Source organism: Protomyctophum parallelum (genome assembly GCF_964188405.1).
Source record: "Protomyctophum parallelum genome assembly, chromosome: 10".
Lineage (NCBI taxonomy): Eukaryota > Metazoa > Chordata > Actinopteri > Myctophiformes > Myctophidae > Protomyctophum > Protomyctophum parallelum.
The window spans coordinates 29,850,867-29,874,621 of NC_139704.1; the positions used below are offsets into that span (position 1 = coordinate 29,850,867).

The 23,755-nt window shown below is 40.6% G+C and overlaps 3 protein-coding genes across 4 annotated transcripts in view; 2 read left to right on the top strand and 1 right to left on the bottom strand.

Annotated features, from left to right (window-relative positions):
* Positions 1-6,841, bottom strand: part of heatr5b (HEAT repeat containing 5B) — a 41,671-nt gene extending 34,830 nt beyond the window's left edge. Inside the window, exons 1-8 of one of the 2 annotated variants that reach the window (XM_083774553.1) lie at positions 6,759-6,841; positions 6,224-6,422; positions 5,596-5,807; positions 4,766-4,874; positions 3,161-3,310; positions 1,969-2,140; positions 1,496-1,653; positions 542-791 (exon numbers count right to left, since the gene is read on the bottom strand). In XM_083774553.1, the coding sequence (XP_083630679.1) occupies positions 542-791; positions 1,496-1,653; positions 1,969-2,140; positions 3,161-3,310; positions 4,766-4,874; positions 5,596-5,807; positions 6,224-6,349 (1,177 nt within the window). In that variant the 5' untranslated portion in view covers positions 6,350-6,422; positions 6,759-6,841. Of the gene's footprint in view, positions 1-496; positions 792-1,495; positions 1,654-1,968; positions 2,141-3,160; positions 3,311-4,765; positions 4,875-5,595; positions 5,808-6,223; positions 6,423-6,758 lie in introns of both variants that reach the window. The other variant, XM_083774552.1, reaches the window with a different exon arrangement.
* Positions 6,842-7,585: 744 nt separating this feature from the next.
* gpatch11 (G patch domain containing 11) lies at positions 7,586-10,610 on the top strand. Its single transcript, XM_083774349.1, has 8 exons — positions 7,586-7,720; positions 7,935-8,161; positions 8,602-8,643; positions 8,749-8,869; positions 8,979-9,069; positions 9,186-9,311; positions 9,862-9,943; positions 10,042-10,610. The coding sequence occupies exons 1-8, from the start codon at positions 7,671-7,673 to the stop codon at positions 10,095-10,097; spliced, it is 795 nt and encodes a 264-aa protein (XP_083630475.1). The 5' UTR covers positions 7,586-7,670; the 3' UTR covers positions 10,098-10,610.
* A 3,501-nt stretch (positions 10,611-14,111) lies between these two features.
* Positions 14,112-22,402, top strand: LOC310865779 (interferon-induced, double-stranded RNA-activated protein kinase-like; the record flags this gene model as incomplete). The annotated part of the gene is made up of 11 exons (XM_083774988.1): positions 14,112-14,249; positions 17,581-17,612; positions 17,699-17,741; positions 17,839-17,921; positions 18,046-18,165; positions 18,506-18,631; positions 18,731-18,932; positions 19,035-19,178; positions 19,283-19,384; positions 20,837-20,916; positions 22,384-22,402. The coding sequence occupies exons 1-11, from the start codon at positions 14,154-14,156 to the stop codon at positions 22,400-22,402; spliced, it is 1,047 nt and encodes a 348-aa protein (XP_083631114.1). The 5' UTR covers positions 14,112-14,153.
* Positions 22,403-23,755: the final 1,353 nt, after the last annotated feature.

Below are 23,755 nucleotides of genomic sequence, written 5' to 3' on the forward strand. Positions count from 1 at the left end.
GAGACCAAAAGGAAAGCTCAAATGAAAATGTGCAAAATATTATGCCTTGTTGTGTCACGATTTAACGTAAAAAATGTGGTTTGCTTTTACTGACTGTGAGCGGGTTTAGTGCCATCAAGCATGTCTGCCCATATATGCCATGATAACAATATGAGGACACAGGTTATTGTTCTTAGGGGTTTGTAAAACATGGACAGTGTGCCCAACAAGCCAACCAGCCGAGAATAGAATGCATGCCCGAGCCTGAATAGCGCATTTACAAATGGACCGTGTTAATGAGTTGACTGTATGAAAATTGTCATCTTGAAATTGTCAAGAAATAAAAAATAAAAATGACCCAAAGAAAAATGTAGTAGAAACCAAAGGAAAGCAAGCAAGGCCAACTCCACACACAAACACAAGCAAACCACCAGCAAACAAAAGCTAAATAAATAAATATAAACATGAATGGCGAAGGGTGGAGGGGAGGGGGGAGTAATAATGGACGAGTACTTACTCTGTAATGCTCTGAACCGTGATATTTCCCCCCCATCCTCCTTACCCACAGCCCTCATTTGCTTGCTGATGGCTTGGCAGAGTTCTTTGCCCGCCGCGATCTGGGCTTTTTCCCCCAGCAGACCGCCCAGGGTGGCACGCAGCATGAAGGAGACGCAGCGCCGTGAGTACACAGCCTCGACGTGCGTCTGTGTGGCCCGCGGGTGAGACACAAGGTCCAGCACGTGGGACAGGAACGTGGCAAAGTTACGCTCCAGCCACTGGCCGCCGAGAGTTGTGACGAACACGACGTAGGCCTGTGAAGGAAGGAAGGAAGTCATGGAATAAAATTGCAAGAGGAAAAAAGTGAGAGAAGTGAACACACCACAACGTCGTGCTCATCATAAACATGAGACAATTAAACGACAGGACACAAAGTTAATGCAAGCACAATCATAAGATTGTCATCATGGCTAAAACTAGAACACTTCATATAACTTTCTTGATAACTCTAAGGGCCGATTCATACTCCTATTTTAGAGCCGAATAAAAGTCGGTTCGGCGCTGTAGAGCCTACAATGTGACGTCATTTGATGTTCGGGGGGGCGGGTACCGTCCTAAAGTCGGCTCATCGGTGCTACTGAAAGTTTCTGACGAGCCAAAATCATTTCGGCACTACAGCTCCGAAACAGCTGTAAAATAGGAGTATGAATCGGCCCCAACTCTCTAACTTGTTTGTGTAGCACACAATGTCAAGACGACTACAGCCGATTCCTTGCCACATGTTGGAATTGGAAAGGCTGTTGGCTCTCTTGAAAGCTCTCAATAAAGTAAGTATGTTCATCACATCTTGTACCCTTTAGTGGAATTTCTATGTGAGCATAGCATCTCATGAAAACTAGTTTCCATGACAAATTGACATGAAACTCAAACGATGAAATAAACTCAAGATGCACTAAAGTTTAAAAACCTCATAGTCTTATAACTGTTGTGGTGTTTGACTGAACACAACCTGACTCACCTGCGTGACTCCCACCCGCACCTCCCTGCTGACAGAGCCTCCTCCCTTCAACATATCGCCGCCACTCTTCAAGAAGCCAGATCCACCACGCAGGAAACCGGTAGCCATCAGCTCCAGTACCTCCTCCAGTGTGGCCCGTTTCACATTCTGACGCATAACTGAAGACAAGTGATTAAAACCATTAGTTATTCTCATTGTAGTGCAAATTTGATTGTATTTTTTTTACCCCACATGAACCCCAGCATCGCAATTCTAAGCTGAACATTCGGTGAAGATGTAGCAGCTCACAACCCGTTCCATCGCAACGTGTTCTGAGCTTCTAGATTGGCTAATTTCGTCGAAGAGATTATGTAGAAGGAAGAAAGTAGTATGGACCCCTTAACTGAAGCCACACTGGTCAACAAAGTACAGTATATGGGGTTTAACGTGGTTAAGCTGTGTTGATTCTACTTGGTAAAGTACGAGACCTATACCTGCTGCTTGTTTGGGCATCAGGGCTGTGGCCATGACTGTTCCCAGCAGTTTGGACACTGAAACCCGCACCCCGTAGTTGGAGCCCTCCAGGGCCTTGAAGCACAGCGTGGCCACGTTCTCCAGTTCTGTGGTCCACATGAACACGGCCTCATTCTGTAACTCCAGGAGGCACTGCTCAGGGAATCAGGGAATAAATATGGTTGGTCAGTAAAATGTAATTCATGCAAGCATGCAAAATAAATGGTGTATCTCACAAATATAGAGTATAGACCACACGGTGAGGATTACTTACAATCTTACAACTACAACACATTACAATATTGAAATCATACAGTGCCAGTTATGCAATATTTTATAAACAGGGAGTTGTCTTTCTCAATGGGGGTATAACACATGCACAGCATCACAGTTTTACAGGGTATATAAATGTATATACATTTTGTGCAACCATCTGTGCTTATTACTGCCTTGTTGTTAAAGCCAGTGTTATTCTGAAAGAATCTAGACATGATGGGCTGTATTTTGCGTGTCTTAAGTACCAGGTCTTATTCCCTAACTTGAGTAAACTAAAGACCTGGAGGCGTGATCAATGCTCTTTGGCCACTCAGAATAGCCAAATGGCATTGATCCGCCTCCAGGTCTTTAGTTTACTCAAGTTAGGGAATAAGACCTGGTACTTAAGACACACAAAATACAGCCCATAATGTGTTAAATCATGAATAGTCCTGTGATACTACACAGTACACACCGAAATCCTTAGTGTCATGTCATTAACCCATTTTTGGCGGGAACCCCTTTTGGTGTTTTAAACATTGTTATAATTTAGCTATTGAAAAATAGCAGATCTACAAGCTCATAGTGCGCCACTCGAGCTTGTAGGTCTGCTATTTATTTTTTATCGTGAAAATGTGGCGCAAAATTGGAATACCGGTATATATATTTTTTTGCTCCTGGGGAGGGGGTCCCCCGAAACAACGTATTTTCAGATGGGGGTTGGCGACCAAATACATATAAATTCTGGGGTCCTTGACATGAAAAAGGTTGAGAACCACTGGCAACATGGGTTTTTCTGAAAACTGTCATGATTTAGAAGACATTTGTAGAATCAACCTTATAGTTCTAAATGGGTTAAGACTTAAGAGCAAGGATTTCACTAAGTGAACAGAAGACGGTGTGAACCCCCTCACAGACCTTTGCCACGGCACAGCGCACCGCCATGGATCTGTCCGTGAGCAGCGAGCGGGCGTTCTTGTAGATGTCCCGGTGACACGACGCCGCCGCCCCGCCCAATCCACTCAGCACCTTCTGCAGACTGAGGAGGATCTCCCCTCTGCCCTGGGACTGGAAGCAAACAATGCAACAGGAGAGCCCAGTGATACATCCGTTTAACTTTGGCAGTGGTGGAAAGTAAATAAGTACATTATCTCAAGTACTGTACTTAATCCGTTCAGGCCTGGGAAAAAAATCTTCTAAATCCTCCAATTTTCTGAAATAAATATTTCTCACAATTTTTCAAAAATAGCAGACCTACAAGCTCGTAGTGCGCCACTCGGTGGCGCGCTATGAGCTTGTAGATCTGCTATTTTTCAATAGCTAAATCATAACATAATGCTAACACCAAAAGTGGTTCCCGCCCAAAATGGGTTAAGTACAGTTTTGAGGCATTTGTATTTTACTTGAGTATTTCCGATTTCAAATACTTTTACTTCTTTCTTTTCAAAATCTTTTTATTGTCGTTTTATAACAGTATGGGTGTCAAGTCACAGGTTCATAGAAAAAATAAAATATCAGATTTTAGTATCAGTGACTGAGGTAAACAAACGTACTGTATGAATCACAGAGATCGTGGGCAGACATAATGAAATTGTGCAAAACATGCCCCTTCAAGACAAAAGAAAAACATTTTCTCCCCTTCAAGTCTCAATTTAGTAAAGCCAATTCCCAATTCCCCAGCCTCTCTACAAGTATTCCATCTCTGCTAACCCCCACAATCAGTCATTGGGATGGTGAAGTAATACTTTTACTTCTAATCCACTACATTTCAGAGGCCAATGTTGTAATTTTACTCCACTACATTAATTTGAAAACTTTCGTTACTAGCTACTTTGATGATTATTACATAAATATACATTAACCACTTCAGCCTGTCATGGAACTTTTTAAGCGACAAGGTGAAATAAAGTCAGGTCTGAGAGCTGGTTGGCCTCATGAATGGTATTTTATTAAAACAGAAGATTTAAGTCGACTGATGAGAACGCAAGTACCTCTTATGGAGACAGTTGCGTATAACATGAGGAGATAAAGCAAGTACAGTCATATATATAGATTGGACAGAACAAGAGAAGAGGTGTGTCTCTCTGATAAAGTGGTAAATCTCCCGACTGTATGCCAGGAGCAACCAGCTTGTAGCAGAGAGAGATAGACGTGGCCTTCGACTGCGGCAATTAGTAAGAAAAGGAGTGAAACATGGACACCGGGGCCTGATACGTAGGTACAGAACCCTGATGCATGTTCACTGCCTCCCCTGTCAGGTCCTTACGCTCAATCGAGCGTACACGTCCTGTAGATAAGAGTTTCAAGGTTTAAACATTCCAGTGAAATTAAAGTCATTATTTTTCCCTGACAAGCCCTATATACATTTCGGTCATTTGAAAATAGCTTGTAGATCTGCTATTTTCAAATATTTTTTTATACAATTTTTAGAGTATTACTATATTGCAGTATTGATACTGAGTACTTTTTCCACCACTGAATTTTGGAAATGCAATGTAATGCATTCTTAATGTCATACTGTACCTCTGCACTCCTCACAGCCTTCAAGAGATTGTTGATTGTATCTGGGAAGGAGCTTCCGAGCATCCTGCCCATCTTCTCATAAAAGGCCCCAACACATGCCACCGCAGCACTGAAACAAGAATGATCTATGTCAGATACAGATATACCGGTAATAAAATACTGGTGTTTTTTTTACTAAGCAATACTAGTTTACCAAACTAGTGTTTAATCTGGGCTCTGTATTAATAGCCCATTCAATGCTCATTATAGTTACGGTGGGTAAATGCAGAGGACAAATGTCATGCGCTACATGCACATCAATTTTATTTTATTTTGACTGTAGTATGCTTTGCTTACATGGATTTTGTTAATTAAGTGACATAAAAGTATATATATATTTGTTGTTGTAATAATAGTAATATTAATAATAATAACCATAATTGCTTAGAGGTACAGTAACAGTTACACATTATAGTGTGTATATTAAGCACTGCAGGTCACACCAGATGTGATTTAATTCATCCATGGACCAAGCACAGTTAATCTATTGATGCAAACTTAATCCCCCCTTTTAAACACAAAATATAATATTTCTACAGATTAACATTTGCTTAGCCAACACTGAGTGAGTGTGTGTGTGTGTGTGTGTGTGTGTGTGTGTGTGTGTGTGTGTGTGTGTGTGTGTGTGTGTGTGTGTGTGTGTGTGTGCGTGCGTAAATAAATAAATAAATAATTTTCCATATCATGCACTAAGGTTTACTAAATACAGAACAGAATATTAACCCGTCATCATTCATCACAGCTAGTCAGCTACTAGAAAATACATGTGTATTTTATAATTGCGAGCTCACAGCTTTGTTGGCAGATATGCAGGGGTGTCATCCTTGTTTTTGATGATGTCATTGCACTTGTCAAGCGTTTGGAAGACAGTGAAAGTGTCGCCGATGCTGTAGAGAGTTGCAAGGTTCTTGGCCAGTAGTTTTCTCGTTGGCGGTCCGGGAGCACTGCTAATCAGTCCTGTTAACTGTTCCACTAGCTTCTTCTGTTTCTCCTTCACATCAACCTTCCAAGCATACACAAAACACACTCAGAAAACCATAAGGACGAACACATCACCGACTTTAAGTTGTCCCTTTACTTTTAGACGTTAAACATTATTGTCCCACAGGGAGAACTTCATTTCCACAGCACTATACTTCTTGCAATACCTTTGTATACTGTTCCCTTACGCTTTGAGAGCTATAACTCTCAAAGCGAGACCTTCTGCAACGTGCAGATAATTATTTTACTTAACATTGAATACATACTTGCTCACATGTTTTGTTAATTAGATATACACTATGCTTGGGCAAAAATCATAATATTATAATTTATATAGCGTGTTAAGATCCTACGTGTGAGGGGGGACTACGCAGTAGTCCAACATAACGTTAATCAGACATACTTTAGCCATTCTGTGTAAATATTCGGAATATTCACCTTATTTGCTGCCACCAGAACCTTATCCAGGAAGCGAAGCCATTCGAAGATGAACACAGGCCTCTTTGCCTCAGTGATCTGAGCAAGGGCATCTTCGTTGAGCAGGAGACTGTGAGCCAGCTCCATGGCAACACTCTTAGCAGCAACCAACTGCTCAAGGGAACAGGGGGATCTTCTCTCACAGAGTATGTGACCTCACCTCTGCAATGTATGACACGCCATGTCAGAACAATCACACTTTGATCTAACCTAAAACAGTTGTTCTAAACTACAAAGTAAAACCTTGAGTGTTAATTAAACTGAGTGTGTGCAAATTATAGCACCAAACGGACCGGAGTTCAGTTATAATCTAACTTTGAGTGTACACCTAGAATCATTCATTCCATGTTTTCATCTTAAAACCCATTTCTTATCACTCAAGAACAACAATACACTTGCTAGCATTCATTCAGTGTACGTACAGCAGTGGTATGGTCACTCACACATATACAATTATACTTATATAATTAAATGCAATGCTAAAGACAAAGCCCACTTCACAACAGGGTCCATAGATCGCCCCTGGTCCCACATCACAAAGTTCTCTTGTACTGGATTGTGAAGTGCAGTCACAGAACTAGTTTGGTGGGTGGAAAGGAGAAACTAAACTAAAGACGAATGCAGTCGGGCGGCGCCCACTATAAACTCAAATGACACATTAGGGATAGCATTATATGCTCAAAATTGCCTCGGATTATCTCGGAACAGCTATAACAAAACGATGAACGTAAACATGCATACATTTTGGGAAACGGTTTGTTGTTAAATGTCGACTCGGAGTCGGTGTGCCTGACAAGAGAGACCGCAGAATAAATAACTTATGGATCCTGTTCTGTGGGCAGACGAGTTGTTTAGCAACCTAGCTAAGCTGTACGACCATTAACCACCACCTCAAGCCAGACAACCTCGTAGAAAATATAAAGGAATGCCCAAAACATCTTTAAAATGTGTATACATTGGTAAATATTGGCGTAAGAGCGTCATAAAGCGTGTAAATATATAGAATGTGTTCACCCCCTACCTGTCTGTCTGTCGCTTCTCTTAACCCAACATGAATGACGACGTATCATTGGGCAATATGGGTGTTGCACCTAAGACATGTCCGACTGGAAACAACGTAGACAATCAAACCATATTTAACAATATTAACCATGAATATGTGTGTATGTTACCCGTGTTGACGAATTCATTTCTTTCGTTTTGGCCCTGTTCAGTTCATAAACATCCACGTGGTGAATCTGTGATGTTTAAAAACCGCAGGAACTGTATGCACTCGTTCCACAGCTCGGAGCGAGTCGGAATGTATTAATGAAGGACCCAAACATAGAGTAACACCCAAAGTAGAGTATCAATAAACAAACCTGTTCGTTTTACTATTTCTGCAATCATTTGATCATTAACGGACGAGATGTCTGACGACGAAGAGGACTATATGTCCGATGCGTTTCTCAATAAAATGTGAGTGTCTGACGTTCTATCGTAACTTAGGTTTTTTTTAAATGTTTCAGTCCAGTCAAACCCACTATAGTGATTTTTTCTACCGTCGTGAAATCTAGAATTGTAATATGCAACGCCTAAACTTTCCCATAGGTGTTATTACCTGTGTATTATTTATGTATTCTTTTTAAGTATTTCTTTTTAATACTATTTATTCTTCTTTCTTTTTTATTAGACAAGATGTTAAGCCTGGTGTAACAATGGTACCGCGTGTCAAAGAAGCCATGAAAAGAGAGGTACAGAAAGAAGAGAAGAATATTAAGAACCGTCAGAAGACGTATAAAGAGCAGGAGAGGGAGAGCAGAGAAGCAGGGATGCACAGCTCTATCGGCAACGAGAACAAGGGATTTGCCCTTCTGCAGAAGATGGGCTATAAAGCGGGACAGGGCCTTGGAAAGCAGGGCAAGTTGCCTCCGTTTATATCACTGGTTCTCAAACTTTTCCATGTGAAGGACCCCCACATTGACACTAAATAGCCCCGTGGACCCCCATTTGAAAATATGTGCCAGGGACCCCCATAAGAGAAGATTTCTACGGCTCTAGCAGTGATTCTCAACCTGTTTAATTTCCCCCAGTTTGACATGCATTAGTACTCTACGGACCCCCATTTAATAGCAATTCTATCTCTGGGACCCCCAATTTATATTGTAAAATCAATGCTAATTTAACTCTGAGAGCATACAAATGGACCTGTTAGGGTCCATTTGGTTCCATTTGTACACTCTGAGTTACAGACCCAAAAGGGTCCATTTGGTTCCAAATTATCATTTTGCTGGGTATATATAACCATAAGAACCGGTATCCTTTATGTGTATTTGCATATTAATTTGTACTTTTTCCAGGTGTGGGGAGAGTTGAACCAATTACGCTTAATATCAAAACTGGTAAGAATACATTTTCAGTTCAACTGTTCAGCATTGGTGGATAAATCCAAGTAAGTGGTTTTGTTTATAATACAATTGTCTGTCACTCTTGCGTGTATTACTCAGACAGGGGTGGCATTGGAATGGAACAGCTAAAAAAGAGAAAAGCAGAGGAGGAACTTCAACATTATCGTCAGAAAGTACGGGCCAAACAACAGAATGAGACAAAGTCTTTGGAAGATTTTAGGTAACGTGTACAGTTGAGTTCTGTGTCACTCACTACATATATTTTTTACTCATTTGTATTATATTGTATTATTCAATTAGTGCATAAACACGTACATTTGCCATCCTAGGGTGAGGGTAAGGACACAGAGAGAAGACCGAATGATTGACAGCGATCTCAGAAAGAGCCAGCGAGCCTGTGAGCAGCTTGACAGCCAGAAGGTTGAAACAAACAATGGCTAAATGGCTTTATACAGTTATACCAGTATTGTGTCAACATAATGTGAGTCTTTACTTTGTGTACAGTTAACAATGTCTAAATTCTCATTTAATTTCAGAGCATCACTATTCCTAGAGAAGACTGGTATTGGCCAAAAGAAGACGACAATGAAGAAAAGGAAGATGAAGATGAGAATGAAACTGAGGAGGATGATGAGGAACAGGAGGAGACCGAGGAATTAAATGTAAGTGTTTAATTCAATGTGGATTGCATTATTTTAATGACATTGGTGCAAAGAAGATTCAAGATGTTTATTGTCACACAGATCATGTAACATGCATTGTGAAAAACCTAGGTTGGGGTTGCTCCACAATACACATAAACAAAACAGCAAATAAATAACAAATACTAAAGCTATCTTAAAAGATTTCAAAAGTTTTAAAAGAACTCGGACAGCATACAAGGCTGTAAAACCACAGAAAATTTCATTGTTCATTTAGGCTTGTTTAGCAGTCTTGGGGACAAATGACACCTACCTACATAGTATTATATAGTATTGGTAACAATACTTTCTGACATGGCACATTGGCACAATGCACAATACCAGTAGGACCTTACAGACAGTGTAAAAAAAAAAGCAGTTGAACAAATATTTAAAAACAAAGATCAATCCTTGTGTATTCAGTCAGCATGGCATAGTACTGTATACGAGAAAGCCAATTCACTGAGAATCAAACATTCAGTAGGGATATTCTGCATTATGCATAGATTTGACCATTTATTTTGTTTTTCAGTCCTTGGACAAGCTGCAAATATTGACATCATATCTAAGAGGAGTCCATTTTTACTGCATATGGTGTGGGATCACTTATAATGGTGAGAGGGATAATCAAATGCTGCATATTTATTTTTCATTTTTATTATTGATTTAGGCTGTGTCCACACTACTGATGTTGAATGTCTGCTTTTTACAGATGCAGATGATCAGTGCTCTAACTGTCCTGGGGACACAGCTGCTGACCATGAATAAACTAATGAGATCCACTTTCAGTGAAAATGTCATCTTTGACTGTTTGGCACATTATTTATAATAATCATAGACGAGACAAGATTCCTGTGAGATGCTTCGACCTATTGGCTCCTTCCAGCCAGGAAAATAACTGAACTACTTGTAGATCGGCTATTTTCACAACGTTTGCCTCTTTCTTATGTAAGTTGACAATTTGGTATTAAAAAGGTCTTTAAAAGCCATTAAATTGTAACTTTAGAAATGTGCAGATACCCTGTAGTGTATACAGTACATACATATATACGCATGTTCGTTTGTTTACTGTTGAGTGGATCCCCCAGTTTGGGATCCACTGCTCTGTGTACAGTCTAAGCAAGACTGTTTTACAAAAAAATGTTATTGTCTTTACTATTACAAGTTGAATTTTGTATACATTGTATTTATAATTTCAAGATCTTTTATTATAGGCTACCATTTTTACTGAGTCGAGTAGATGTTCCATACATGTTTTCATTAAAGGTTTAAACCTTTCTACCCTTAATTGTAACTTTTTATTTACTGTACTTTGTGTTTTAAACAATTTAACTGTCTATGGGTTTAACAAGTCACAATAACTTAACTTCTTGAACCCCAGCATCCATATTCTGGGGGTAACAGCCAAAAATAGCATATTAGAAGCTCACAATGCACCGCATTGTGCAGCATTGTGAGCTTGTCGATCGACTATTTCTGGCAAACAGTTTTGATGTAGACAGGGAAAAAAGTGTCCAAGTATAGAGCCAAATCAGGTTACAGAGTGTTTAAGTGGTATCTGACTGTCAGATGTACGTAGTAACTCAAACCTCACCAGTTATTCAAATGTGTATTACTCAACCAACGTCACATTGCTCAATGAATATAGTCAATGCAACAGGTTCCACATGTGGTCAGCTGCATTTCTGTAAAGATCATGCTTAATAATGTTACAATTAGTATCCTGCACTAGTTTGATATGATTTAGTAGATATGCACTTTCATTGTATGTGAAGTCTTCCAGTTTCATTTGTGAAATAGAATTGTTACTATTTCTCTAGTTGTACCATGGATCTCTGGTCTGGAGTCACTGTCTGACCTATAGCCTACTACATCTGTTACTATTTTGTTGACTGATATTTACTCTATTTAAGACTAAACAATTTCAGATGACTAAAATGAGACAAACTAAATGGTGTTATTCAAAAGACTAGATCAGAATTTGCTGTCGGAATTGCTTGTTAATTTGCTAATAAGCATCGACAACAGGTCTGTTGATGTGAGGATGTCCTTATATGATGTAATTTAAATATTGGGTGGGGTTCTGTTTTTTAATATCAAAAGCTAAGCAGACAAGGTCAAGCTACCAATCATAGACGTATATTATGATAGTTGTGCGCCCCCTGTAGGTTGATTATATGCATGATGATGACGTTCTGTCAAGGAAATCGAAACTGAAGAACACTGAATGGAAAGCAGCCTGGATTCTGGAAGCACGGACTGAATGAAGACACAGAAACTCGGAATAGAAAGCGAAAAGACAGTTGTCACGTCATTTGAACATTTCTTATAGCTTTATTATTCAGTGTTACCTGATTCTGTTATGGAATTATCGAATTACGTTGCTAAACTAAACGAATATGCACAGAAAACCAACTTGCAACTCCGATACGAGGAGGTTGGATCTGTTGGTCCTGATCATATTAAAACGTAAGTTTTATTAACATTATTTTTGATTGATTGATTGATTGAAATATGTATTAACAGTTTGCAGAATTACAGTACATTTCATTGATTTCAAGCACAAACTCAATACAAAGACTGTTAACTGTGAGTGGACGATTCAAAGTCAAACTGTGGTCTATAGTGACGTTTTATACTACCGGGTTATAAGCATGGTGTAGACCAAATTTTTTGATTTAGACTCGTAGTATAAATTCTGACATTTTCAATCTACGATCTCAGAATCGATGAATACATCTACGAGACTCTAAATGCGTGCCGTCACCGTGTACTATATCCATATGGTAAATTGGACTTTGACTGAGTAATCTGACTGGGGGGGGGGGGGGGGGGCTTGACTGAGCAATACTGAAATTCATTCACTGGGGTGACGTCGACCAATGAAACTGGCCTGTAGAATCTGTGCGTGATGGCAAGAGACCCTGGCCTCACACTGTTTTGTTGTTTTGCTCTGAAAACACAACTCTACCTAGTAGGCTACCGCCATAACCCAAAACTTAACTATACAAATGCTGCCTAACCTAATGTGTTTAATACTAAACACATACACATGTTTAAACTAAACACACAACACCAGTTGTGTATGGTGCACTGCAGCATCTTTCTAATGCATTCCCAAAATGTCCCATGCAACTGGTGCACTGATCCTCCCTGAAGTACCCTTGAGCAAGGCAGTAAGGCACTCTACTGTCTGGGGCAACTAAACTTGCTTGTTATGTCAACCCTCTCTCCTTCAACCAGTCCATCACACTAGGCTGAAGTATGACATTTATTATTGAGCCTCCGCGCCATTACGCAGCTATGTGTGTCCCTATGTATGTCTACGCGTCCCAGCACGGAATGAGCACGGAAAGTTGCAACATAATTTCTAGACCGTTTCGGACACGGGAAGGCTCGACAGAACCGGGCCGGCCACCTGCCCATGTTCCTGCGGGTCTGGATGTTCCGGGGGTCCCCTGTGTCCCTATGTATGTATGTATGTATGTTATGTATGTACAGTATGTATGCATGTATGTATGTCTACGCGTCCTAGCACAGATGAGCACGGAAAGCTGCAACACGGTAACTCTGTCATTTCTCGACCGTTTCGGACGCGGGAAAGCCCCCTGGGGGTTGCCCCCGGGGACCCCACACACAGTTGCACCGCTCACTTCACACAGGTGTGATTTTATAATTATTTTGAGTCATGTTGCTTGGCTAAATATTGCAAAAATACTCCACAGATTCACCCTAAGAGTTGTGATCAATGGTCAACCCTATCCCGACGGTGTGGGAAAGAATAAGAAGGAAGCCAAACAAAATGCAGCGAAACATGCCCTGAACAGCATGGAGCAAACGGATCCTGCTTACTCTGTGAGATTCTCTTGCAACTTTGTCGGTTTTCTTTTGTCAATTAATTAATATGTTCAAAAATTTGGGACGGTTTACTGTACTGTTATTTTCTTCACAGATGGGAATATCTGATCAGATATTGTCAGATGTTGTAACTCAACCTGCACCAGTTAATCAAACGGATATCAAACAACCCAACTTCATATGTTGGCTCAATGAATACAGTCAACGCAACAGGGTCACAATAAAGGCTGAGGAGTCAACCAGAGTGGGACCAAATAATTCAATATCACAGTAAGTCGCTGCTGCATACTAATGCCACTGTATTGTATACTATTTGTTAAGTCCCCATTACAAGGGTGCTAATTTGCGAAATAACCATTTTGTGATATTAGATGCTGTAAGTTCGTGGTTGATGATAAGGAATACCCTATTGCCCATGGAAGAACAAAAAAGGAAGCAAAGGAGGACGCTGCCCAGCTTGTATATAATGAGCTATGTGGTAATCAAACCAAAAAGGTAAGTGATGGCTGAGGAAATGTCAGTACCTCCGAAGACAGCTCAATAGTTTGTCTTGTCTTGTATTAGGAATGGAGATTATGTTAATCGTGGATAGATTTTGTTTTATCAGCTGTTGAAAATGAAAGAAATTACACTGGCTGATTAAATAGACTTTGTTTAGCATAGTTCTACAAACAAGTCAGTGCATTATTCAGAGAGTTATGTGGTGCTGTAAATGCATTCTGAAGACAAACAGCAATCTGTTAATATTAAAAAGAAAATCTTTTTTATGGAGCACGTTATAAAATGTTGACAACCACGTACTTATTTTGTTGTGTCTTTCAACACAACCTCAAGTCGGCAATGTCTGAAGATTCACCATCCGGAAGTGACTCAGTGATGTCACAAAGCACGCCACCAACCGGAAGTGACTCAGTGATGTCACAAAGCACGGCAACAACCGGAAGTGACTCAGTAATATCACAAAGCATGGTAACAACCGGAAGTGACTCAGGATTATCACAAAGCCCGGCAAGAACCGGAAGTGACTCAATAATATTCACAGATTCTGCTGATCCTCCCAAGGTTAGTTTGTTACTTCCAGTATGCAATTTGCATTTTTTTGTAATTTGTATAAACATTCAAATCTATGTTCTGTAGTGCACATTCATTCTGGGTGCCTGCCATGCAATGGCAGAAACACAGGTTGAAATCTGAAACACATACTTAATAATCGTCAACAATACGCGAAACTTTGACCTCTATGGTTTACCAAAGCCTTGCAATATATACATCAAAACGTGCGGCTCGTCCGGGAATGGTGTGCTTGTGCTTTTCTTTCCGATTCGCGTTACTGTGCCGACGTAATTTGCAATAAACTACGCGAAAAATCCCCGTTCAAAGTCAATGGGGAAACGCGGGTAAAAACAGAAAACGACACGTTACTTTGGAGCCACATTGCTCTGGCATACTGTTACGTGGAAACACGATTTAAACGCCAAACAGCACACGAGGCCATCAACTTTGTCGTGTTTCAGACGGAATTCGAATACATTGCACGGTTTGCCCGCTATCGCAGTTCAAAGTGTGTGTGGTCTGAGCAATAATCTCGACTCAGTGTCGCACGCCCAGAGAGAGACCGGGTCAGAGTGAGAAGTCACTGTGAAGACTGTACCGAAATTCTCAGAACAAATTGTCTGCTGTCCGAGTCACGGAACCCGAGGCTCGGCCTCGGCTGACCAATCATCAGCATATATTTTAATCTAGGCCCAACCCGAAAACGTTGGGTTGGGTAGGGTCGGGTTCGGACAGAATCTGAGAACTCGGCAAAGAGTCAGGAATCACCCAGCAGTCAGTTGGCAAGGATGTTCAATTTTTAAGAGCTGGCGTTGTGGAAAGGTCTTGGTTTAATATTTGTTTAATTAATGTCCTTGATTCTCTCTGTATAGGGAACTATTCCTATGCATGTTGAGATGGAAGAACATTGTGTTACAGAATCGCTGTGCTCTCTGGAGCTCCAAGATGAAACTGATCTAAGTTTGTCCTTCAGTGGTTTGAGGATGGAAGAATCCGCCTCTCTGCCTCGTTCTCACAGCTTACCTTCAATGATCCAAATCACATGTTTAGAGAACAAGACAAGTTTCAGTGCAAAACGCTCCCATAGTGTAAATGATGTTACACTACTGGACAAAACGCAGACATTCACACCTGATATCATTGTTGTGGAAAACAAGGAAAGCTACAGGTTCCACTGCACCCACGCAGGACTGTTCCGATGCAACGTGACCGGCCTGGGGTTTAAGATGGAGAAAGATGGAGAGGTGACTTACAAGACAGTCCCCCTGGGGCCGGGGGCTTCTATCCCAGCTGAGTAAGAAGCCTGCGGGACCACTGTTTGACATCAAAGCTTCTCAGGGGTCTGTGTGTCAGCTACACATTCCACACTTTGAGATCCTCTCCACGGGTGGAGGCAAGTCCTTGTCTGTTGTCCATGTGGTGGATGATGATGGCTTTGAGCTGATCAAACCCACTGTGATCACAGAAACTCATGTTATCATAGATGTAACTGGGTTGTCTTTATTTGGTATCATCATGGAGATGCTGTATGGACCCAGTCCTGTCCAGGTATTGGTGCCAGTGTTTTATAAACCACCGATTGATGATGATCATCCCAGTTCAACTCTGAAAGTGTTGCTGCTGCCTCGGAACGTCGTGCTGGATGAAGTGAAGAACAAAAGGAGGGAGCTAGTTGGAGAAGAGATTTACATTGAAAAGCCTCCCTGTAAACTAGTCCCAAATCAAGAATATACACTCTCCACTTCACCTGCAGATGATTATAATTGAATGAACCAGTTAGAGCCGTATTTGAAGTTGACGAATGTTCCTATCACAATTACGTCCCAACATTTGTCATTTATTTAGAGCGACGTTTAAGCCACGTTAGGCTGCTTCTAAGCAGCAGTAACCCCTCCAAATGTGCATGGGAAGGTTATGTAAATCTTTCAACCTTTCAACATGTTCAGCACACACCAAGTCATGCAGCGACAGACAAACTGCTGTCTGTGCGCAGCAGGTTCATCAACAGCATTTCACATCCCATTCTCAACCAGATCCTAGACAAACTGTTTGAGAAGGGGGTGATAATCAAAGAAGAGTATGATGAAGCCTGTGCGAAGAAAGTGATCCATGAAAAGGCACGTCTTGTCATAGACACAGTGAGGAGCAAAGGAACCCCTGCAAGTTTAAAACTGATATTCATTCTACGAGAAACCGACCCATTCCTCTCCGAGGATCTTGGGTTGATGTGAAACTAAATGAGCAATGGCATGTGCAGTGCCTTGCTCAAGAGCACATCTCCAGGGAGGGTGCCTAATACTGCCTATCCTACCAGGACCTTTTATACCGCTGTTTTTCTATCCTACCAGGACCTAAACTGTATAGTTAGTACTGCTGGTTTATAAATAATAAATCCTTTGTAATACATTTGTTGGTTGTCTGATGCACATTTAATCATATTCATTATATCTTCATAAAACGTGCTATGGAAATAACCCAGAATGTTATTGCGTTGTAGCATTTTATTCAGATATTGGTAGCATTCAATGATGTAACAACCTGTATAGAGATTTAAGGTGTGGTGCTGTTGTCTTGCAGTTGCCATGCAGGCTTTACATTTCAAAGTGTACCACATCCTCTCCACAGCTTAATTACTTCTGAATTGGGAAGTTCTAGGCCCGTGGAGGAAATTGCATATTTTCATATTTTCTTCTAAATGTGAATTAGCAAAGTCCTTTTAAATCCAAATAACAAAATAAAGTACAACTAGCCAAATATATATATCTTTTTTTTTAAAGATATTTTTTCGCAGCTTACGCCTTTTATTGGTTTCTGAAGGGACAGACAGTAGGCTGACAGGAAACGGGAGAGAGATGGGGGGATGACATGCAGTAAAGGCCGTGTCGGGCTCGGGAGTCGAACCCGCGGCACACTGCGACTGGATTACCAGTCGGGTGCCCAGACGGTTACGCCACCGCCTGGCCTAGCCAAATATTCTTAGAACGTACAGTATGAGCACTACTTGAAATGTATTCAATCGGGTGAAATTCACAGTGTCATCAATTGGTGGTCCGTGGCTCAAATGCTGCACAGACTTGGCGAGCTGCAGGCACCCAGTAAAAGTTCTTGAAATTGTGTTTCTAGTATTTTAATATTTCCCTGTTCACTCGCTTGCTAACTGCTTTCCAAGTACTGGAAGGGCATTAACCAAATAGAGACAAACACCTGTTACTAGCTGCAGTATATATCTCACTGCTGATTTAAGAGTGCTGGAATATATTTGTAAGAAAATGCTACATGTCTTTAACTTTATTCTCATTGACTCATTGTCATCTACTGTATTTCTTTTCCCACTGTTCAGCCAGAAATTCCTGACGTTAAGCCCAAAATAAGGTAAGCAGGTTTCGGAACACCCCAAGCCTATAATACTGTACATTTTCCATAATGTCTGCAATTGATCCATCCACTTGTTTCACTAGACTTGCAGCAAATTTCCATGGGATACCAAACAAGACCAAAGAGGTAGGCCCAGTGGCCCACTGAACTAAATATTCAAGGATTTATATTCAAAGGTCAAACATTTACATGATATGCATTATTCGTCTTATTTTATCCTTAGGCTGGTGTGATTGACAATTTAAATGTAAAGAATACAGAACATAGTCCTGGAGGTACTTCTAACCAATCATCAGCAGAATCAAGGTATGGCAAATATGAAACCACGATTTATCATGTTGCACGTTATGTGTGTTTCTATGTTTATCATTGATACCGCTTTATAATCTATATTTTTACCATGTTCTACTATTTGTGTTTATCTCAATAGATTCTTATCAGAGTTTGATTCAATTGAGAGTCTTGGAAAAGGCGGCTTTGGCCGTGTTTATAAGGCTAGACAAAAGCTTGAGGAGAGATTTTACGCTGTAAAGATTGTGCGCTATAAAGAGTAAGTATGTTGTGTATACAGTTTATAAAGCCTAATTCATACTTTGTAGTATGAAGGTGTTGCTTGCCGGCAAGAACTGATTTCCAAGTTAACATGTTAAGTAAGCGTATGTGTTAAGCCCAACACACACCGGCCCACCGGGTGCGCAGCGACGCAGATGGAAAATAGAACAGTGGCGTGAGCGTCGGACGCCGCCGGTGTGGGATAGGTTCATTGAAAATAACGGAGGCGGCTGTTTTGACGCGCTGCGTTCGCAGACGGTGTGTATTGGGCTTAAGTTACTGATACGGTTGAATTGAAGGTTTCAAATTAATTACATAATTGAATTCTTTGCCATCAGAAAAGCCAGAAGAGAGGTGGGTGCATTGGCCCATCTTCAGCATCCTAACATAGTGAGATACAGCACGGCTTGGACTGAAAACACAAGCTACATGTATGACTCTACTGACAGTTACAGCACTTCACAGTAAGGCTCTTTCATGTTGTTATATATAAGAATGAAAATCCCCTGATCAATTGTATACATTTATTATCTATTTTTGTTTTTTTTACGTCACTACTGAAGGTCTAGCACCGATTCACAGACCCGGTTCCTATACATTCAGATGGAGTTATGTGATAAGAAAACACTTAAGGTGTGGATAGATGAGAGGAACTTGACTCGACGAGACCCCAGGAGGCTTGAAGAAAGTCTTCCTATTAAACAACAAACAGTTAGCGGGGTAGAATACATCCACTCTAAGAAACTCATCCACAGGGATCTGAAGGTGACGGTGAACTCAGAACTCAGATCTTAATTTTTCTTTGCCTCATATCAGTGGTGGTTATATTTTATATGTACAGTATTTGTGTTGACTGTGTTCATTTAGCCTGCCAACATCATGTTTGGACATGATGGAGAGGTGAAGATTGGTGATTTTGGGTTGGTCACAGATGAGGATAACGACAGTGACGAAAACCTTCTGGAGAGGACAAAAAGCACAGGAACTAGGTCTTACATGGCACCTGAACAAGTAAGATCCGTACTAATATGTTTTTTGCAAAGCACTTGGTCCTACAATCTCTGCCATGTTAACTCTTCTGTTGCTTTCATTATCATGTTGTTCTTCTATGATAGAGACTCGAGAGCACTTACGACAGAAAAGTGGATATATTCGCTTTGGGCCTGATATATTTTGAACTCCTCCAGAAGATCTATTCTTATTCAGAGAGAGCAGCGGTGAGTCTTTTTATGATAATATGGTAAATTAACCACTATTAATCGTATCATTTATTTGTTAATGTGTGTGCGCGTGCGTGCGAGAGAGAGAGTCTCAGTTTCTATTTCTTCTCTTTTTTTATGATTCAAAATTGTATTGCTTTTTCAGTTTAGTCACAAGGGAATAACTGAGAATGTACTTAGAATAGAACAAATGAAACAAAACTAGACAAGAAAATAATAAATACATTACACAACGAAATCTTTACAGAAAAGATAATACAATACAGACAATACAATACAATACCATACAATAAAATAAAAAGAAATTAAGACAATGCCATTGAACCTGGGTAATATTAATTTACACTGTATTCAAGGAAAATAAAAGAGAAAGTGATGTTGCGCTCACACCACAATGGGATCTCTGACAGCAATATGCATTATGTATCCTCCCCATTTCCGGATCTATTTCTTCTCTTTACAGTTTAACTTTTCATTTCAGTTTAGTATCATGAGTTCTTGGCCATTTTAGTTTCGTTTTTGATCACCCATTTCTATTTAGTTTTGATAGTATTAGTTTTATGTTTTGACTTTGACAAAGACTCTGCACCACCCTCCCTTGAAGGACCAATACAATACTGCAAAAACATGACGTCTCAACATGTTTAACATGAATGGCATTTATTGACACCCAACTATAAGTTATTTTAAATCTACCCAACCCTCCCTGGGCACTGTTCTCCATTTTGACGGCTTTGATGAATCACAGACATGTTCAAATTCAGCCAACATGTTTGATCTCTTACACTGGAAGTTGGCAAACGGCAAAAAATGCACTTAAACTTGGCAAGAATGTGCCAAGAAAGAGCATCCTCTTAAGTAACTCCATACGAAAAATCAGCACGCAGTATAGTGCATAAAAAAGAACCAAAACCTTTTTGTTTTGTTTGACAGTTTTACACTGTGTAAGACTGTAATACCTATTAGTTAAATAACTTTGATTGTTACATTGTACATGTTTTGTCTGACTATACAATACTGCCATTAGTGCCATACTCATATGACTGAATTAATTATAGATTTGGAGGAAGGTCAGAAGTTTGGAGTTTCCAGATGATTTCCAAAATAAGTTTCCTGGTGAGGTATGTACATTTTAAATATATGACTGTGCAGCCATTTAGATTTAGGGCCCTATTTACGCCAGAGCTATACCCCTTATCCCTAAACATCTTAGCCTTATTTACTATTTTGAAAAACGTGATAGTTCAAATAGCCAATCTACAAGCTCAGAATGTGTCGATGTAGATCGGTTAGTTGAACAATTAAAAAAAGGGGGGGCAAAGAAGTTTAGGGATAAGGGGTATAGCATGGCGAAAATAGGGCCCTATTAGTCTAATTAATATGTACATCAGTACATGTACATAGAGGCGTTCATTCATTTGCAATTTTGTTATTGTTGATGTGTTGCAGGAACGACTAATCAGGTCAATGCTGTGTGAGAAGCCTGAAGACCGACCAGAAGCGAGTCAAGTGAAGAAAGAGCTGGAAAAGTGTGCTTTGGCACTTGCAGACAGAGATGTGCACCAAGACAATAAGACTGTATGAGTAGAATAGATGGTGTGGTTCCCAAAACCTTTTCACGTCAAGGACCCCCAAATTGACACTAATGAGCCTGCGGACCCCCATTTGAAAAATATATGCCAGGGACCGCCATAAGAGAAGATTTTTGACAGCTCTAGCGGTTATTCTCAACCTGTTTAATTTCAAGGACCCCCAGTTTGACATGCATTAGTCTACGGATCCCCATTTAATGGCATTTCTATCTCTGGTACCCCCAATTTATATTGTAAAATCAATGCTAATTTAACTCCGGGTCCATTTGTATACTCTCTGAGTTACAGACCCATAAGGGGCCATTTGGTTCCAAACTATCATTTAGCTGGGTCCCCCCTGGTACTCCCTCAAGTACCCCTGGGGGTCCCCTTACCCCACTTTGGGAAACACTAAAATGCAGTTTATAGTTAAGGGACGCAATAAAACAACGACCTCTGCATCCACAGGATGCACTAATGTAGTGTTTTTATTCTAGTTTATTTTGCTAGCTTTAGTTATAATAATCGTGTTCAGCATCAAATGTTCAGCATTTGCTTTGCACTGAAAATAATTGTAATTTGAAAATAAATAATGATTCACTATGGTGTAAACTGTAAAGGTTCTCTCTCTTGTCTGTCTGTTCCCAAATATTGCTTCAGTACTGCTTCACATGACCAGCTACAGTAGCCTAGACAGATGCAGTTTATAATATGTTGAGGTGAGGTCGTGAGGATGTCCAATATGGAAACAGTGGGCTGGGAACTGCTTTTTTGTTGGAAAGCAGTAATTCTCAAATGTGTGTGTGTGTGTGTGTGTGTGTGTGTGTGTCGGGGGAAAGTCAAAGACCCCCAACTGTGACAGGCACTGTAGTACTAATAAAATGCATAGCTAAATAAATGGAGAATTACAAAGTGAGAGACATCTGAGCCTCCTGTCAAAAGATGGCTCTGATCAACCAGGAATCAGGATAGCCCTAGCCCCATATGTTCCCTCTCCCTACGCTCATTCTGTAGCTCCGAGATGAGGTCACACACTGGGCCCCTCCCACCGCGTTTCAGAAACGGCGCAAGTTTCCGCTATGTAAGTTTCTTACCCTGATGCCACGATTAATCCAAACGTGAAGGAGACGTGAAGGGTTTACACTAATTCAACCATAACAACGCCCAAGAAAATACAACTAGAGATTTGAACCGAGCCTTTACGTCCCGTATTTTGTCAGTCGCTTCCATGTTTATCAAGGAAGTTGAAAAGCTTTAGCGCCTCCCCTGGTCGAAATTTCAAACTGACTTCAGTTCACTCGACATGCACGCGCACACGCACACTAGTGCTACACTGTTGCCTGCTAATGAGAGAGAGAGGAGAGGAGGGGGGGAGTTGCACCACTCAATTTTTTATATTCGTGTCATTATGTTGTGTTTTGTCAGCCCTTACCTGTATGAGTAATGCAAAAGAAAAAATAAACCTTGATTATACTCTATTCTGCAGTGCTAATGCTTTAAATGGAGTTTTAAAGACTTTTGTCTGGAAACTCCTTTCCACAGAACTGCACATAACAGAGCAATACAACACAGGAACAAAAGATGAAGCGAAGGAGAAAGCTGCCAAGCTTGCATATAATGAGATATGTGGCAATAAATCCAAAGAGGTCAGTGGTGCCATAGCTGAGGAAATGAGGCTCTGTCTGTACTTTGCACCACACATAATAAGCTTAGTTAACTGTTCATGTATTATTACTACGTTGTTTTCTTTGCAGTGTCAGTCGGGAATATCAGTAACACATGTGACTCAGTCTGCACCAGTTAACTACACACGTTGGCTCAGTGACTATGCTAGACGCGAGAAGTTACGAATCAACCCTGTAAGGCAAGTAGTGAACACACTGTCTCTACTATGCATAGTAATGCTATTCTATAATATGTATTAAAGGGACACTTCACCCTTTTTGCTAAAACATATGTTAATGACGTTTAGAAGATTTAGAACACTTTCCTGCGGGTCTTTATGTGTGCAATAGGTGGTTTTAGATATTTTAGATTGTAGCAGTGTCTCTGATGTCATGGACACTGGGCTCACTTACTTCCTGGACTACAATTTCCATAATGCTTTGGTGCACTGCTCCTCCTTGTGGATAGTGGGAGGGCTGTCTTACTGAGACAACATGTAGTCCAGGAAGTAAGTGAGCCCAGTGTCCATGACATCAGAGACACACTGGGCTTACTGCTACAATCTAGAATACACATAAACACCCCCAGGAAAGTGTTCTAAATCTTTTAAACGTCATTAACATTTATTTATTTATTTTGCAAAAAGGTGTCCCTTATAAGTCAACATTTACAAGGGCACTAAATAATAATTTTGTGATATTAGAGGTTGCAAGTTTGTGATTGGTGATAAGGACTACCCTATTGCCTTCGGAGGAACCGGAGGAACCCAGAATGAAGCAAAAGAGGAAGCTGCCAAACATGCATAAGAGATATGTGGTACCCAACAGAAACAGGTAAGCCATGGCTGAGGAAACCTGTACATTAACCTATAAAGACAGATTGATGAAAAAGTGAAAAGAGCTTGTGTGATGTTTTAATAATGAAACTGTCAGGATGAAATAGACATTTTTGTAATCTGATCTCAGGTCAGCCTTTCAAACATGAAGCGATATAACGCGACTGTAGTTCATTTTCAATGAGACCTGCGTTTTCACACGGAGCACTGGGGAGCAGTCGCGGTGCGACAACGCAAGCGTATTTACGCGAGCGCGGTCCCGTGAATTGGTTGCGCACGTGCTCGTTTCGTGCACAC